The sequence below is a fragment of the Mus caroli genome, chromosome 2, assembly GCF_900094665.2.
Source record: "Mus caroli chromosome 2, CAROLI_EIJ_v1.1, whole genome shotgun sequence".
NCBI classification, from domain to species: domain Eukaryota; kingdom Metazoa; phylum Chordata; class Mammalia; order Rodentia; family Muridae; genus Mus; species Mus caroli.
In genome coordinates this window covers 74,993,097-75,009,008 of record NC_034571.1, presented here as the reverse complement: position 1 = coordinate 75,009,008, position 15,912 = coordinate 74,993,097, and the positions used below count along the sequence as shown (strand labels likewise).

General features: G+C 37.3%; 1 protein-coding gene across 1 annotated transcript in view; it reads right to left on the bottom strand.

Annotated features, from left to right (window-relative positions):
* The window catches only part of Dnajc10 (DnaJ heat shock protein family (Hsp40) member C10), a 38,330-nt gene that overhangs the window by 20,760 nt on the left and 1,658 nt on the right, over positions 1–15,912 (bottom strand). The window contains exons 2-11 of the mRNA XM_021183881.1: positions 15,207–15,557; positions 13,486–13,648; positions 11,457–11,507; positions 7,983–8,065; positions 7,595–7,726; positions 6,829–6,922; positions 5,819–5,896; positions 4,394–4,437; positions 2,168–2,305; positions 554–643 (exon numbers count right to left, since the gene is read on the bottom strand). Of these exons, the coding sequence (XP_021039540.1) occupies positions 554–643; positions 2,168–2,305; positions 4,394–4,437; positions 5,819–5,896; positions 6,829–6,922; positions 7,595–7,726; positions 7,983–8,065; positions 11,457–11,507; positions 13,486–13,648; positions 15,207–15,410 (1,077 nt within the window). The 5' untranslated portion in view covers positions 15,411–15,557. The remainder of the gene's footprint in view (positions 1–553; positions 644–2,167; positions 2,306–4,393; positions 4,438–5,818; positions 5,897–6,828; positions 6,923–7,594; positions 7,727–7,982; positions 8,066–11,456; positions 11,508–13,485; positions 13,649–15,206; positions 15,558–15,912) is intronic.

The following is a 15,912-nucleotide window of genomic DNA, read 5'->3' as shown; positions in this document are numbered from 1 at the left end:
ATAATGCTATATAAAGCACATGGTAAGAGGTGGATCACTAAGTTATAAAAATAATGCAATGGTTGTTAATGTAGCCATGGTGGTTCCAAGAAAATAATATAACTTTAATAACTTAATATTTCGGGAAGGGCTAGAGAAGTCAGATTTCTTTTTAGGCTTAATAATATGTTTTGTAAAAATACTAAATCCAGCGGTAAATGATGAACAGAACAATGTGACTGATGTTACTACTAACTGCTCGTTTGTAAATACTCTCAAAAGATGCTCCCCACGTCCCAGGGACAGAACTGTGTAAGAAGAATGTAAAGCTCAAGTCAGACCAAGGTTGCTCTGTCAACCCTATCCTGCATTTCTGGTCCCTTCTGGAGCTCACATTCAGAGACACTTAGACTCTTTGAATTAGAAAGAAACACCATGATTTCAGTAATCAGAACTAATATATATAAGCCTTTGAAAGTGCTATTTGAGTCTTTCTAGTAATAAGCAAAATATATTGCTAAAACATTAAGACCTACAATGTTACCAACACTTATTATTATCATGAAAACATTACCTCTAGTTGATTTGCTGAAAGAAGTTCAAAGTCTGGAAGATTATGTATGATTTCCATGTATATTTCCTTAGCATCCAGTGAATTAAGAAACTGGAACAAGGGAAGCACACTGTCAGCTTTTGAAGTGAACACTCACTCAGTACATTTGACATCTTGCTTAATTTCAGTTTTAGTTACATTTTACCCGAGGCCCATGCTTCACAGCCTCATAGGATGTTTAATATTAGAACATTTCTAATATTACAGTATTTCTATCTATAAGAACTGAAAGCTGAAAAAATGATTATGGATGTTTTTAGAAACCAAATCACATAGGTGGGAGTTTTTAAGAGTAAAATACAGAGAAAGATTTCTTCAAACATGTCTGAAGTTTGGGTCTCTTATTTAAAACACAAATGCTTAGAAGTAGTACACGTCCCATCAAACATACTCTATTTCTGCCTGTATTTTATCCTCAGCAGACTAGGACTCTGTGCTGTCCTATAGACGAAGCATATGCTTCTATAAAATTAGAGCAAGAAAATGTATAGGGTATTAAACATAGGGTTTAGTATATATCTTCATAGCTATGAGCCATTTATGTTTAAAAATTAAATATTTAACTTCAACACCTTGAGCAGAAAACTCACTTTTCTTCTCAATTTCTTAAATGTGCTTTTATAATAAATAATTATGGCACAAATATTCTTATAAGAAATAATTTCTTGACTAGAGAGTTGGCTTTGCAATCTGATAACATGAATTGGGGAAAATTGCTGCAACTACTTCATTTCAAGCAGATAAGTAAAGGAATACACAAGAAGAATATGCAAGGTTGTACAACACTGCTAATAACCATGAAAGTCACAAGTATGTCTCAAAGAGGATACATTAAACTAAGTATGCCATAGTCAGGAGATTATATCTAGCAATTACTTCTAAAAGAATGAACATTTTAAATTAATGTATAAATGAATAATTAAATCCTATAAATATAGTAAAACCCTTTTCTGATAAAATGACTAAAAACTATTCACTACTTGATCCTATTTATTGAAAAAAAGTCCTATGCATACCTATCCATTCATTTTACATATTGGTAGAACCTATATGTACATACACAAACATTTAAGTGCATGTAATATTGCAGGGACCACACATGCATTCTATGTGCTCAGCATTGATCAGCAAATAAACTCAAACTAGTAATACCTATTACAATAATGTAGGAGAAAACAATGACAACACATGTAAGCAAATTATGGGATGGTAAGAGCAGAAGGAAGTACATGAAGGTGGGAGGGAGGGATTCGGGAGCAAGCGGGAAGGGGAGGGGTGAGGGGGGGAGAATGGATGGGAGGAATACTAAATATTACACAGAAAAGTAAAATAGGTTATCTCAGTCCCAGCCACATCTAATGATATAGATTGCAAACTGAAAACTACAATTACATGAAACTAGTGAAAATGTACTCCATTTTTTTGGTCATTTCAAAATGTAACAGTAATGAGATGTTCCACAATCAAATGATATAAACTGATTAATTTCCTTCCACATTGTTCACAAAATGTTATTCCTACCAATGTGCACATGTCCAATTATATGCAAAGGAATTTCCTTAAAGTTATACATACCAACACACTGGATTTTTCCCTGTCATTCAAAGTGGCTCCAGGTGGAAAATAAGCCGTGGTGCTGGCTGTGGTGTCCAGGCTCTTGCAGAGGCTGTCCTGGGTGTCACAGTCCACCCATCCCACGTTAACAAGGCCATCCTTGGGGAAAGTGGTTAGAAATGAGAATGTTGTGGTGCAAAGAAAAGAAAGTGGTCGCTGAGACTTACTTTTACTTAAACTCAGCAGCCTTTCCATTTCTACAGAATTCCATAACCTCCGACAATAAAATGTAGTCTCCACAATAATAAACAGCTACCATGGTAAACATCTACGTTTACCTTTTTATGCATATTTACAAGAACTACACTGGACAGTATTATTTTGAACGAGGCTGCTCACTAGTCTCAGATTTAAAGAAGCCTAAACCATGACTTATGCACGGTGCAACGCTGCAACTGTTCGCCCATGATCACAGAGCTCCTCAGGCGCTCTCCGCGGCTATGATGCAATTTAAATCAGCACAGTGCCAGCTCTCACCTGTTGCTGGTTGAGCTCATGTAATGAGCACCAAAATCCTACAAGAAAAGTCAAGAAAATGTCCAGACTAGTCAAGCTGATAAGACAGAGAGCACTAAGATCTATTTAACTGGAACTTCAGAAAGACAAAAGAACAGGAAATAAGCAAAAACTGAAATAATGGTTAAAAGGTTGAAAAAAATTAACCTACAGGTTCATAAAGTCCAATAATATAAAAGCAAAACAAGAAAATTACACCTAACAAAACTTTAGGAAATTAAGAGATAAATACCTTAAAAGTAGATGGAATTATTATATGTGAGCATCTTAAGTAAAACTTTAATTATACACTTAAGATACACAATTCACTTGGGCTGGGGATACCTAGCATACCCCAAGCCCTGGATTCAGTCACCAGCACCATATGGAAGTACACATATACATAAAACAATGTTCAATTTATTGTGTGGAAGACTTATGAAAACACATATATGTGGTCTCCCTTCCCCTATCTGCTTGAACCTGCTTGCTCAAGGGTGGAGCTTCCTGCTCATTCGTCCTGCCACGCCTACTGCTGGACCCTGCCTTTGCTGCTTGGAGGCACACACGTGTTCGTCCTGCTACTGGACCCCGAGATTGTTTGGCGGGAAATCGGGTTCCCTCCCCCTTCCTTTATAACTGAGTGTCTGGAAATAGTAAAATTGAGCTTTGATCAGAATCTTGTCTTAGCTTCATTCCCTTCTCTCCCCGCCTAGCCCCTCTTCTCTTCCAGGTTTCCAAAATGCCTTTCCAGGCTAGAACACAGGCTGTGATCTGCTGGCCGGACACAACACATATAGTCTAAATATTAGAAAATAAAGCCTATTAATGATTTATCTAGTTCAACAATTTTAGAACAAATTGAACCCTAAGAAAACAGAAGTAAATAAAGCATAAAACTAAATAAAATATCAAACAAGTAGAAAACAAGACTTGTAAAACATGATGAAATTTTAAAGTCTGATCAAGAAAAACAAACAAGCAAGCAAGCAAACAAATCCCAGAAAGTACAAGTAAACACAAAGGTCTCCAGGCAACAAATGAATGTTGTCAAATCACTTAAGTCTGTTAAACACAGCTATATTCTAATGCATTAAACTTAGTTGGGGGCGGTGGTGAGATGGCTTAACAGGTAGGAGTGCTGACTGTTCTTCCGAAGGTTCCAAGTTCAAACCCCAGCAACCATATGATGGCTCACAATATTACCTGTAAAGAGATCTGATGCCCTCTTCTGGTGCACCTGAAGACAGCAACAGTGTACTTATGTATAATATTAAATAAATCTTTGGGCCAGAGCGAGTGGGGCCGAATGGGGTTGATTGGAGCGAACAGAGTTCCTAAAAATTCAATTCCCAACAACGACATGAAGGCTCACAACCATCTGTACAGCTACAGTACTCACATACATAAAATAAATAAATCTTAAAAAAGAAAAACCTAGTTGAAAAGGTAAAAATCTCTTTGAAAGGGAGAGAAAGACAAGCCTTTCCAACATGGTTTCAAGGATAAAACATCCCCGCTGCTAAAACTACAGTGTTTCCTGGAGGAAGAATACAGCTAACGTTTAGAAAAACACAGAGCTAAATCACACATAAGTAGGATAAAGTGTTCAAGAAATTGTAAGATACTTGGTGTCAATTTCTGCTGTACTTCTTACATGGTGACAGTTTTACAAGAAGGAGGGATACTTACCAACATGCCACTAAGCCTGAGTCGGGTCTGTGACGTCAAACAATCTGAGGGGAAGAAAATGTATGAGGCTATTTTAGTTTGAATTAGAATGGTTCCCTTGTATAGCCATGTTATTTCTATGGCAGGTAACTTAGCCGTCTTGGTAAAGACTGACAGGCCTAGTGAGTAGACTTGGGCCCTGCAACAATCGGTCTCTATCTCACAAACAATCATTCCTGCCCTTTAATATATCAGGATTTCCACTCAGAGAAGAGCAGCCAGAGTTTTCTGTAAGGGCTTACTCTCTCAGTAGCTCTCCTTTGGCCAGGAAACCTTGTGATTTGAAAGAAGTAAAATGTAATGGAACCATTTGAAAAGGTATATGAAGAATCCTCAAAATATAATAATTTTTAATCTTCCAGGCATATATATATATATATATATATATATATATATATATATATATATATTTTACGTTAAATATGAGCAATAGGATACAATGAGGTAAAGTTTGGAAGAAAGGGAACTGTGGCCTGTCAGAGGCTAGAGATGGATATAACATGTTAGAAAGTCTCAAAAGTTCAGGTGCAGATAGAGAAATCAACACTTGGCACTGGCTAGACTGGTGGTTCTCAACCTGTGGGCCGTGACCTGTCAGACATCCTGCATATCAGATACTTACATCACCATGCATAACGGCAGTAAAGTTACAGTTAGGAGGTAGCAATGAGCTAATACTATGGCTGGAATCACTAAAACGTGAGGAACTGTATTAAATGGTCACAGCACTAGGAAGGTTGAGAACCACTGGGTTTCAAGGCTGTGATTTCCCAACACAGGTCTTGGGAGGATGGGTGAATGGCTCTTTTTAGTTATTAAACAATAAATATATCCCCAGCAAAGGGGCACAAAGGTAAAAAGGTGATGAGTAAGAGAAATACACATATTGGGATCAGACACAAAAAGTATGAACAATGGGGCTGTTTTATAATATCTGGAACAACTTTTAATTGATCTCACTCATAGGCATATAGGACACTGAATTTTAAACAACTTAAAAAGGCCCTTAGAAAATAAGACTATGACCATAAAGATATAATTTTATGAGGAGGACATGTATTTTATATATGTAACTTTTAAAAATCTAAATTTCTAAAAGCTATTTTAGAAGCAATTGTAGTTGATATAATTAATTACTTTGGACACTGCCCAGTTTATCTTTGGCTATTTGAAGTACAATGTATCCTGAGAATAACTAGGCTGAAAAACTCATCCACTAAACATGAAATTATAAAGATAGATTTACATGTCACTAATTTCATTACCAGTTATGTGTAAAATACATACATGCACATTTACTAAGTAAACACTTTGAAGCTTAAATTGCATTTTGAAATAACTGATTACTGACAGAAAAACAAAATCAAGTTCAGCAGCATAAATTACCTTCTCCTTTAGAGCAGAATGTGATCAGCCAGCCAACACCAGCAGCAAAAGCAGTTTCTATGGCATTAACAAAATTTCCTTTAAAGAAAATCAAATTTGTGAGTACATGTAACCCTTCCAAATGGTATTTCTTTCTTTCCATACATAACTACTTCCAGTCCCCTCTAAATAGTGCTAATTATTTTTTAAGACAACAATTAAGAAAACTCAACCATCATCAGTAAAGTCCCTTCGAAGCTGAGCTCTGCCTGTCTCCTGGCCAGTCACAGTTCTTCCCACACACGCTCACTGCACTCCATTGCTCTCCCTTAGACTTAAGGGAGAGCCCTGCTGGTTTCCAAGTACCCAGTGTTCTCTGAAGCCTTCCTACTCAATGCTATGAGACACCAGCTATGTTTTCTTTAAAGAAGTCCATTCTAACCTTTCTTTTCCTAAATGGGTTGTTTCACATCCTTTCCGCTTAGTTTCTAACCATAAAAGTTATCGGACTGTATTTCAGTTGCTCATTGGTATCTTGCTCACTGAAGTGAAGTGGGATCAGATACTCTTTTACCGTAAACATAGTGTTGAACACAGTTTCTACCACACAGATGCTGCCAAATGAATAAATAAGATATTCCTCTAGCTAGAAGCTGTCTCACGGATACTTCAAATAGCTAACCTAAAATCATTTGGTGAATTAAAATCTACCACCAGCAATGTTTTTGACCTTTAAATGAAGTTTCTGCCAATGGCCATGGCTGCAGGCACACACGCCTCAGTGCTCAGTCAGCTGTTTCAAGGATGCCATGTCCTCCCATCTCACAGCCCTGTCCACCTGAACTGCAGTAGTCCTTACGTAAACCCAACCAGCCAGTTCAGTGTACAAGGCAGCAGCAACCTGAGCAGTGACACACTTCCTTTCTAAGAAGCGCAGAAAAAGATACTGTAACCCAAATCAACTCGCACTGTAAATTCAAAATACTGATTTCCAAACATGACTGAAAAGCACACAATTAAGGAAACCTTACCTGTTAACAGCTCTGTCACTGTGCTCTTGACATGCTGCATGGCGAAGGCCACTAAGCTCTCCTTTGACCTATCTCCATTGTACTTCACTGCAGCCTGATGGTTTTATAAAAACATTTATTACTTCTTTATTTCAAAAGCCCACCAAATACCTGTATCTAACATTGTTTTGAATAATGCAGGAAGTTCTAATTTTAAACAACACAGTGCACTGACAAATAATACTTAAGAGAGCCGGAACAGTCCAGATCGTATAGAATAATACTTAAGAGAGCCGGAACAGTCCAGATCGTATAGAATAATACTTAAGAGAGCCGGAACAGTCCAGATCGTATAGAATAATACTNGTATAGAATAATACTTAAGAGAGCCGGAACAGTCCAGATCGTATAGAATAATACTTAAGAGAGCCGGAACAGTCCAGATCGTATAGAATAATACTCTTTTGTACCATCTGTAACAATTTTAGCTTCAGTTTTATCCACAGAAATTGGGAAAAAGGAAAAGATTAGAGCTTTCTATCCTATGTGACAGCACCTAAAATACATTATAAACCATAAAACATAATATGCACATTAAATAAATATCCTTTATGACAGGAACTGATGGTCCCTAAAAAGTTTCATAAAGCAATACAAAAATGTTTATTATAAATTAGCTCCTAAAATAAGAAAAAGCAGAAACAGCCTAAAAGTTTAGATATTGTTTTCTCTAGTATTTCGCTAGTTATAAAGTTTCACAAATCTTAAAAACAGGAATATCCCTTACCATTCCAGACCTAAAGATGAAGAGGCTGGGGTAGCTGTTAACTCCTTTCATTCTGCAAAGCATCCGATCATCGCCACAGTTGACAGCTCCGATTCGAAGCAACCCATCCACTTCTTTAGCAAATTCTCTCCACTATGATAGTAAAGAAAACAAGTGTTTCTTAGGTAATGTTTTTTAAGAACTCTTGAACATACTACACTTAGATTATATAAATTTTAAAGGGGAAATGTTTTACTAGATAAAACATTTAGTAAAAGTATTTGATAATGATTTCATAATCAGTTGCTAACACAAAATAACTTCCAACATACAATAAAAAAAAAGAAAGAACACATAAAACATCAACTAGGAAAAAGGCTTTAATGGCTGGGTTATTAAACATACGTACAGTGGGGGCTAAATCATGGCAATGCGAACATCCTGGGGAGTAAAAGTTTACAAACCACAGTTCTCCAGAGTTGACAGCAGCATCTGAAAGCACATAAGCCTAGTTACAGCACACTTCAATCACAAACCATTTTGCTAAGATCAAAATGAAAAAAGAAAAAAAAATCAGTCCTAAATAGTTCACTGCCTTACTTCCTGTGGTTCCCTTAGTGTCTTCTTTCTTTTCAAATGTCAAGCCCATGTAACTTTTACAGCCTCTCCTACGTCTATACTTGAATGAGTAGCAGCCTTGTAGGGGAATGACTGCCACGAAGCCATGTGTGTGGCACAGGAGCTGACAGCCAGGGCTTATGCCAGTCTGTGCACATAGGAGATAAAGAGGAGCACCAGAGCTGAGATTAAAGCTCTTCTACCACTGACAGCAAGGCTCAGGAAGGCCAGTGCCTCTCACAGATGCTAAACTTGATCTTTGAGGCACTGTATAGCCCTGGTAGCCTGGAATTTGCTATGAAAACCAGGCCTGCCTTTAAAACACAGGTATCCTCCTGCCTCTGGCTCCAAATACTGAGATCAACGGTGTGTGCTAGTGACCTGTACAACAGAGTAAAGATTACAGTGATTAAATTAAATCCCTTTCCTAAGTAAGGTCTTTACTTTTGAAAAGCGAGTTACTTAAAAATGCAAAGTAAAGAATTCTGTCATTTTAAAACATCAATACATATTTTTCCTAACATACATATGAAGCATCATGAAGCCAGCAGCATAGAACTATAGAATGAATTGATGAAGACAAACTTACGAGTTTAAGCAAGGCCCACTCTAATATTCTAGATAAAAATGTGAGGGCAATTTGCTTTAAGAGTATTCATAACATGTTTAATACCCAAATCATTGTCAGTGTTTTTAAAATAAAATTCTCATAAGTTATAACTATTAAGGATTGTATACTATGCTTCTTTTGCTTAACTGACTGGTTAGCTGAAAACATTCAGAAACACAATTCCGTGGCAAGGCAGTTCTGTGGAGAAACAGTTCATGTAAACATTGCATGCAAGAGTGCATAACTTAGGATTTTCCTCAGTCCTTCTTTAGCAGACTTGAGGACGTGTTAATCTACCTAGATGATCTCAACAAATGTCATGGCTTAGACCAACAACTGGTTTTAATTTAGGGAAAGTCTTCAACAGAGTTAATGAAAATCTCCATAGAAAAAGAGATCCTTTCATGAATTATAAACACACGAGATGGAGTATCTATTGCTGTGTGTATCCCTGAGTCAGAAGCACTTCTAATCTCCGCAATAAGTACTGGCTCAGTTCTTACTGCCTATGTAGTAGTAAGATTAAAAATACACTTTCATTTCATTTATTCATAGATTTGGAAAAAATACAGTTTTGCTATGTTGTCTAATCTAGGCAGGAGCTCCTTCTGCCTCAGCCTCCCATGTAGCCGGGCTCACAGGGTAGGCAGGCCACTGTACTGGGCTCACAGGATAGGATAGGCAGGCCACTGTACTGGGCTTAGAGTATTGTTACAAGTGGAGTCAAGTAGCACAATGAAATGCTTTTATATTAACTCAGGAATCAGAAACAGAGCAAGAATATTTAAAAATGCAAATTTCTTTTAAACTGCAAAGCCAGAATATCTATTAATATCTTGTGCAATAGCCTCAACTAGTACAGAAAATACAGCACTGTCTTAAGTTCCTCTTTCTTGAGCCATCTTCAAAAGGATGCCTGAACTGCGGCCTTATTTGGTGAGATGTTTTCTACCTTTCAAATACAGTCTAGAACTCGATCACAACCGATGTACTTTTGTACTGTGACAAAGAAAAAGACAGCATGCATGTGCTTAGTGGAAAACAGGATTTCTCACAAAAGGAAAAGACCCTGACAACCTTGAAATTAGAACTCACTAACTACTACTGTATCCTCAAGTGAGGTCAGACATGTGCAGTTCTTTGCCTGGCAAAAGTGAACTATGTAATTTATAGATTAAACTTCTCAGTAGTAACAACTGGAAACTAGACAAACTATAAAGACCTATGTTGAAAGCCTGAAGCAGGTGTAGTAAGGAAGCCCAATGCCAATCCATGGGATGGTGGAAGTCAGAGCCAGTACTGGCCACTGCTAGAAGAGATGCCTGAGCGGTAAGAAAGGCAGAGATTTCAATAGATTAATCAGCTAGAAGGAGAAAAGGACTTAAGGGTACAGAGGAAGGGTTCTGCAAGTAGAGATGAACCGGGGCATGATCACAGCTTGTGACCATTTTGTTCTATCTGAATAGAGCTGATTTGAGAGTACTGGGGACTATCCCAGAAGTCACTAAGAATGCATATATCATTTAAAAATGATTCTATCATTATTTATTGAGAGACTGAATAACTCAACAACAGAAAAATTGGCAGTAAAAACTCACGAACAAGCCCAATGGTGACATCTGCCCAAATACAAGTTGTCTCCAGAACCCACATTTGTCATCTCCCCACCTTTTGAACTAAAATGTCGGGATCATCTTATCACAATCTCCTGACATGAAGAACGAAGCTAGTAGTAGTTAACTATCCCTGAATTATCTCTAGAGTTTCATGGCTAAATTTAAAATTATCATTTGGGGTTCTAAGTGACCTAATTAGGAGGCCCTTTTCTGCAACATAAACCTTAGTAAAGTCTTATTTTGGTGGTCTCACACAGCAGCCAGTTGCAGGTTTGGTTCGGTTCCTCTGATTCAATATGCAATCTCCTGTTTCCTAACCACAAATGGTCCACAAAACATTTACAGATGAGTCAGACTAAGAACCACACAGGAAAAGCTGCAGAGCTATTTAACCACATAGTGTAATACAGGTATTAGTTTTGTCTGGCAATGAATCGAGTTCCCCTATTTCTTTTGTAGGAAAGGTGTTGAAATATTCATATACACAACTTTCAATGGGTAAGAAGTATTAACATTTCTAAAATTTTATTTTATGTATGTGATAGTTCCGCAAAGCATCGAAATCCTTGAAACTATAGTTAGCAATGGTTGTGAGATACCACGTGGGTGTTAGGAATTGAATCCAGGTCTCTGAAGAGCACCGGGCAGGCAACTCTCTAGCAGTAGTTTTCCTAATGTTGCAACCTTTCATGTTGTGGTGACTACCAACCATACATTTATTTTGTTGTTATGTCATAACTGTAATTTCACTGCTGTTGTGAATCATGTATATATCTGATATGCAGATGGTTTTAGGTGACCCCTGTAAAAAGGTTGCTGACTCCTCAAACTGAGAATCACTGCTCTAGCCCCATGCTGGTGCTTTTATTTTGAAACAATGAACCATACACTTCTCTGAAAAGTTTAATGGATCATGTACATCATATTCTTTTTTAAAACTAGAAGAATTTCTAACTTCTGATTACATTTAGACTGGTGAGTTTTGGGTAAGAGATGTGATTTGTATGTAAGTCAGAAAGCCATATGCCTATAAACTTACCAAATTCTCTTCTTTCTAATGTTATGATTTCAGGATCATCATCGTAAATACCTGATTTTAAAAGTGGATAAAAAAATCATAAAATTAAAACCTCATTAAAACAAATCACTACATAAAAGATTATTCACTCTTGCCTTAGCTATACAAAAATCAGAGAGTTACACTGAATTTCAAACTTGAAAACTAGACATCAAATTAAGAGAGACGCCAACGGTAACTCGTTTCGAGACTGCCATCAGCGTGGTAAGCTTCTTCCGAGGGAGGTGACGAGGTTCCTAGTCACCCATTGGAATCCGTATGAATAGGCTCCTAATCGCCTTCTCCAATCCCACATGAACTCCCTGTTTTGTTACTTTTAAAAATAACCACAAACTCACTAGAAGTTGAAAAAAAATGGACTGGAGAGCTGGCTCAGTGATCAAGAACACTGACTACTCTTCCAGAGGTCCTGAGTTCAATTCCCAGCAACCACATGGTGGCTCACAACCAAACACCTGTAATGGCATCTGATGCCCTTTCTGATGTGTCTAAAGACAGTGACAGTGTACTCATATACCTAAAATAAATGAATAAATGTTAAAAAAAAATGTTTCAAACACAGCACACGTTTTTATGTACCCTTCACCTAACTTCTCCTAAAGATGACATGCTATTCAATATATGGTATCACTTTAAAATGTTGTATTGCTTAAAATCCTATACTATAAAATTTTACCATGGCTAAACTCAATGTGAGAAAACTCCTCATTACTACCTAAAACATTTAAGTAACATTAACAATAGGTATATAGTACACTTTATTTTTTTTTTTTTTACAGAGGCCACTTGTAAATAAATAAGTATTTTGGACTTTATAGGACATTATAGGACACAGTTTCTGTGATGTTGTTTGGTTTTGTTTTTAAACACAAATACTCAATTCTGCCCTTATAGTCTTATAGAAGTCATAAATTATTTAAGCAAATAGCAAACCAGGTCTTGCTGGAGAAAGTCAGTAGATAGTATATTTAAATATTTTCAAAAGCAAATCAAGTCTTGAGTAAATTGCAGTAATAAATTTATTTTCTTTATCCTAATATAAAAGCACGTCAGGTCTTAGCCTGCATGTGAAGCTAACTAGTGACAAGATGAAACACTAGTTCTGTGACCATACACCTGATGTGACTTTGATCTTTTCTTCCTCGTTCCCTTCTTTCCTTCGTGCCCCCCTCTCCTCTTGTTTTTCTTGCTTAATCTTGTCACCATGTAAAATCATGGTCAACAATGTTGTCACACAAAGAGGATGGACGATGCTTTTTTTTTATTATTAGATATTTTCTTTATTTAAATTTCAAATGTTATCCCCTTTTCTAGTTTCCTCTCCAAAAATCCCCTATTCCTCCCCTCCCTCCCCCTGCTTACCAACTCACCCACTCCTGCTTCCTGGCCCTGGCATTTCCCTATACTGGGGCTTAGAATCTTCACAAGACCAAGGGCTTCTCCTTCCACTGATGACCGACTAGGCCATCCTCTGCTACATATGCAGCTAGAGACACGAGTCCCACCACGTGTTTTCTTTGGTTGGTGGTTTAGTCCCAGGGAGCTCTGGGAGAGGACAGTGTTTTTACCAAACAAGCTGCCATTATATTTAAAAAGTTCAGCTTTTGTTGGAACATGTAATGTAATGCTCTTCAAAGTTTTGAAAAGCTTTACTAGTTAACTTCTAATGCAACATACAGCATAAAACACTCAATTAACAGGAATCATACATATGAATATTAAGTTTAATCTGACCAATATACTCTCATGGATATATAGTATTTTCTGAATTCCAACCCACTTACCTTTCAACTCAGCCTGAGAGTACATTAGAAAACACTAATCAAAGTAACATATACAATATACAAACTAAATAGTGGAACAAAACTCACTTTTCTTTTACTCATACTAAGAAAGACTTGCGGTGGGGAGACAGCCTGGTGGGAGAGCATAAAGTCCCAGCATGGTGAGGGAAGAGACAACTCAGACTGCAGGAGTAACACCACCTTACCGAAATCGTAACGGTAGTAGCTCCAGCTCTCATACTGGCCTCCTTGATTATCTTCAAGTCCCTTTTCTCCATATTTGTCATACTTTTTCCGTAGATCTTCATCTTTGAGTACTTCATATGCTCTATTTATTTTTAAAAAATCACCATGTGCATTTGGGTTATTCTGTTAAAAAATATTAGATACAATAGTTACTTCAAATGCACAATTTGAATCTTTTCAGAAACACAGCTTTAATTGATCCCAGAGATCCCTGAATACTAGATATCAGCAGAAAAAGCAGGGCAGGGCAACAGGCCAAGAATCATCAAGATGAACTAAGGAAGTCCTTCTAAGGAAGCAGAGTGTCCAAACCGGGAAAGTGTGAGTTTCGGCAACACAGTTTCTCATGTCTCCGGGAAAGTGTGAGTTTCGGCAACACAGTTTCTCATGTCTATATAAAGTATCCAAATAAGATCAATGGGTAAAGAGCAGTTATTCTCTTGCAAAAAATGCAACTAATAAAACCTAAGGGACCTTGAAGCCTTTACTCCAAACTGTGTTACTTCTGTAACAGTGGTAATGTTCTCCGGTGAGACTCAACATAAAGTGTAGTTTTCTTTTCTTTTCTTTCTTTCTTTCCTTTTTTTTTTTCTTTTTTCTTTTTTTTTTGGGGGGGGGGGTTTATGAGACAGGGTTTCTCTGTGTAGCCCTAGCTGTCCTGGAACTCACTCTGTAGACCAGGCTGGCCTCAAAATCAGAAATCCGCCTGGCCCTGCCTCGAAAGTGCTGGGATTAAAGGCGTGCATCACCACTGCCCGGCAAGTGTATTTTTTAATGAGTCAAGTTTATTAATTAAGAAATAATACCAAGATAGCAATTCCAAACTGGCCTGAAAAATGTAACTTTTTCACTGTTTCACAGAATTGGCTTCTGGAAATCACACTTGGAAATTTTAAGACAAAAACTTGTAAAACAACAAGAACAAATATTTAAATATAATACAGATCTGTGGGAAAGATAACTAACTAAGAGTTTATAATGTAATTATTATGTAATTGAACAAAATAATTTCATTTATAAATTTCTACTTCAGAAAATATCTCCATCATGTCCTCTCATATGACAAGCTAAAAATTAATGAAAAAAACTTAAAAATTTAAAAAACCGTAACATTCAAATCAATCTGTTTTTAAAGATTCTTGGGTACACAATCAAATAGTTACAACTGGAAATCCCTTTGGAGCTCGCAAGCTTTCATTTATAAGTTTTTAAGTCGGAAGCTGGAGTCGGGCATGGAAAACAAGAGTGAAAGTTAAAGCATGCTGTGACTAGTAACTGCTGTCATATCTGCAGGACACTTGAATTCTGAGGGCAGATTTGTCTCTATCAGTTCATCACCTACTTGAGTGTGACCACCACTTCACAGACAAGACTTGGGGGTTAGTGTCTCTACTTCTGCTGTAAATCAGTTTACAGAGAAGAGGTAACTATGTATCCGATACCAACAAAATCAGCGTACTTGGCTTCCCCTGGTTTTACTTTAACAGATGAACCTAGTTTCAGAACTCAAACCCCTGAGTCCTGTGCCTGCTGCGTAAGGGCTCTACTTCTGAATTATATCTACAGTTCCCAAATTACAATTTTTGACATTATGCTTAAGCATTTCAAATACTTATTTAAAAAGAGTGAAAAGAGAGACATAGCAAAATATCCAGATATTTAAACGAGAAAGTTTACCTACCGGGTTTTTATCAGGATGTAACTTCAGTGCTAACTTCTTAAAGGCTTGTCTTATTTCTCTACTGCTTGCAGTTTTAGATACTCCAAGTAAACTATAAAAATTCTGATCTGTGCCCACTACAACGACCACATACAGTATCAGAAGACAGAGACTTATCCTCTTCAAGTCTCTGATAAAGTCATCTTTGTTTAACCAGACTCCCATTCTCTTTCTTATGAAAGTTCTGACTTATGTGAACATTAAGATACAATGCTGGGTCCGGTGGTTAAAATAGACACACGTGAGAATCTCTGTCCACATTACTTCGAGGGTCAATCAAGCATCTCGGGAACACAGCTCAGAAATGTTAACCTAAAGAGAGCAAACCAGGCAGTTAAAAGACTTTTCAAACTAAACATTTATAGCATGATTTGCCAAGTGACACAGCCAGTAATACAGTTTCCACACTGAAGGTCACATCCCTGTGAATAGCTTTGAACCCCTAATCTCTAGGACTCTCCCTTGCCTCTGTATTCAGGTAGGCATGTTTGTAAAATCACTCTGATAGCAGGAAAAAGGTAATGAGTAGTAGTAGCTAGCTTACAAGAAACACACACACGAGAGAGAGAGAGAGAGAGAGAGAGAGAGAGAGAGAGAGAGAGAGAGACATAGAGAGAGTTACAGAGAGAGACAGAGGCAGAGATACTGAGAGAGACTGGGACAGAGA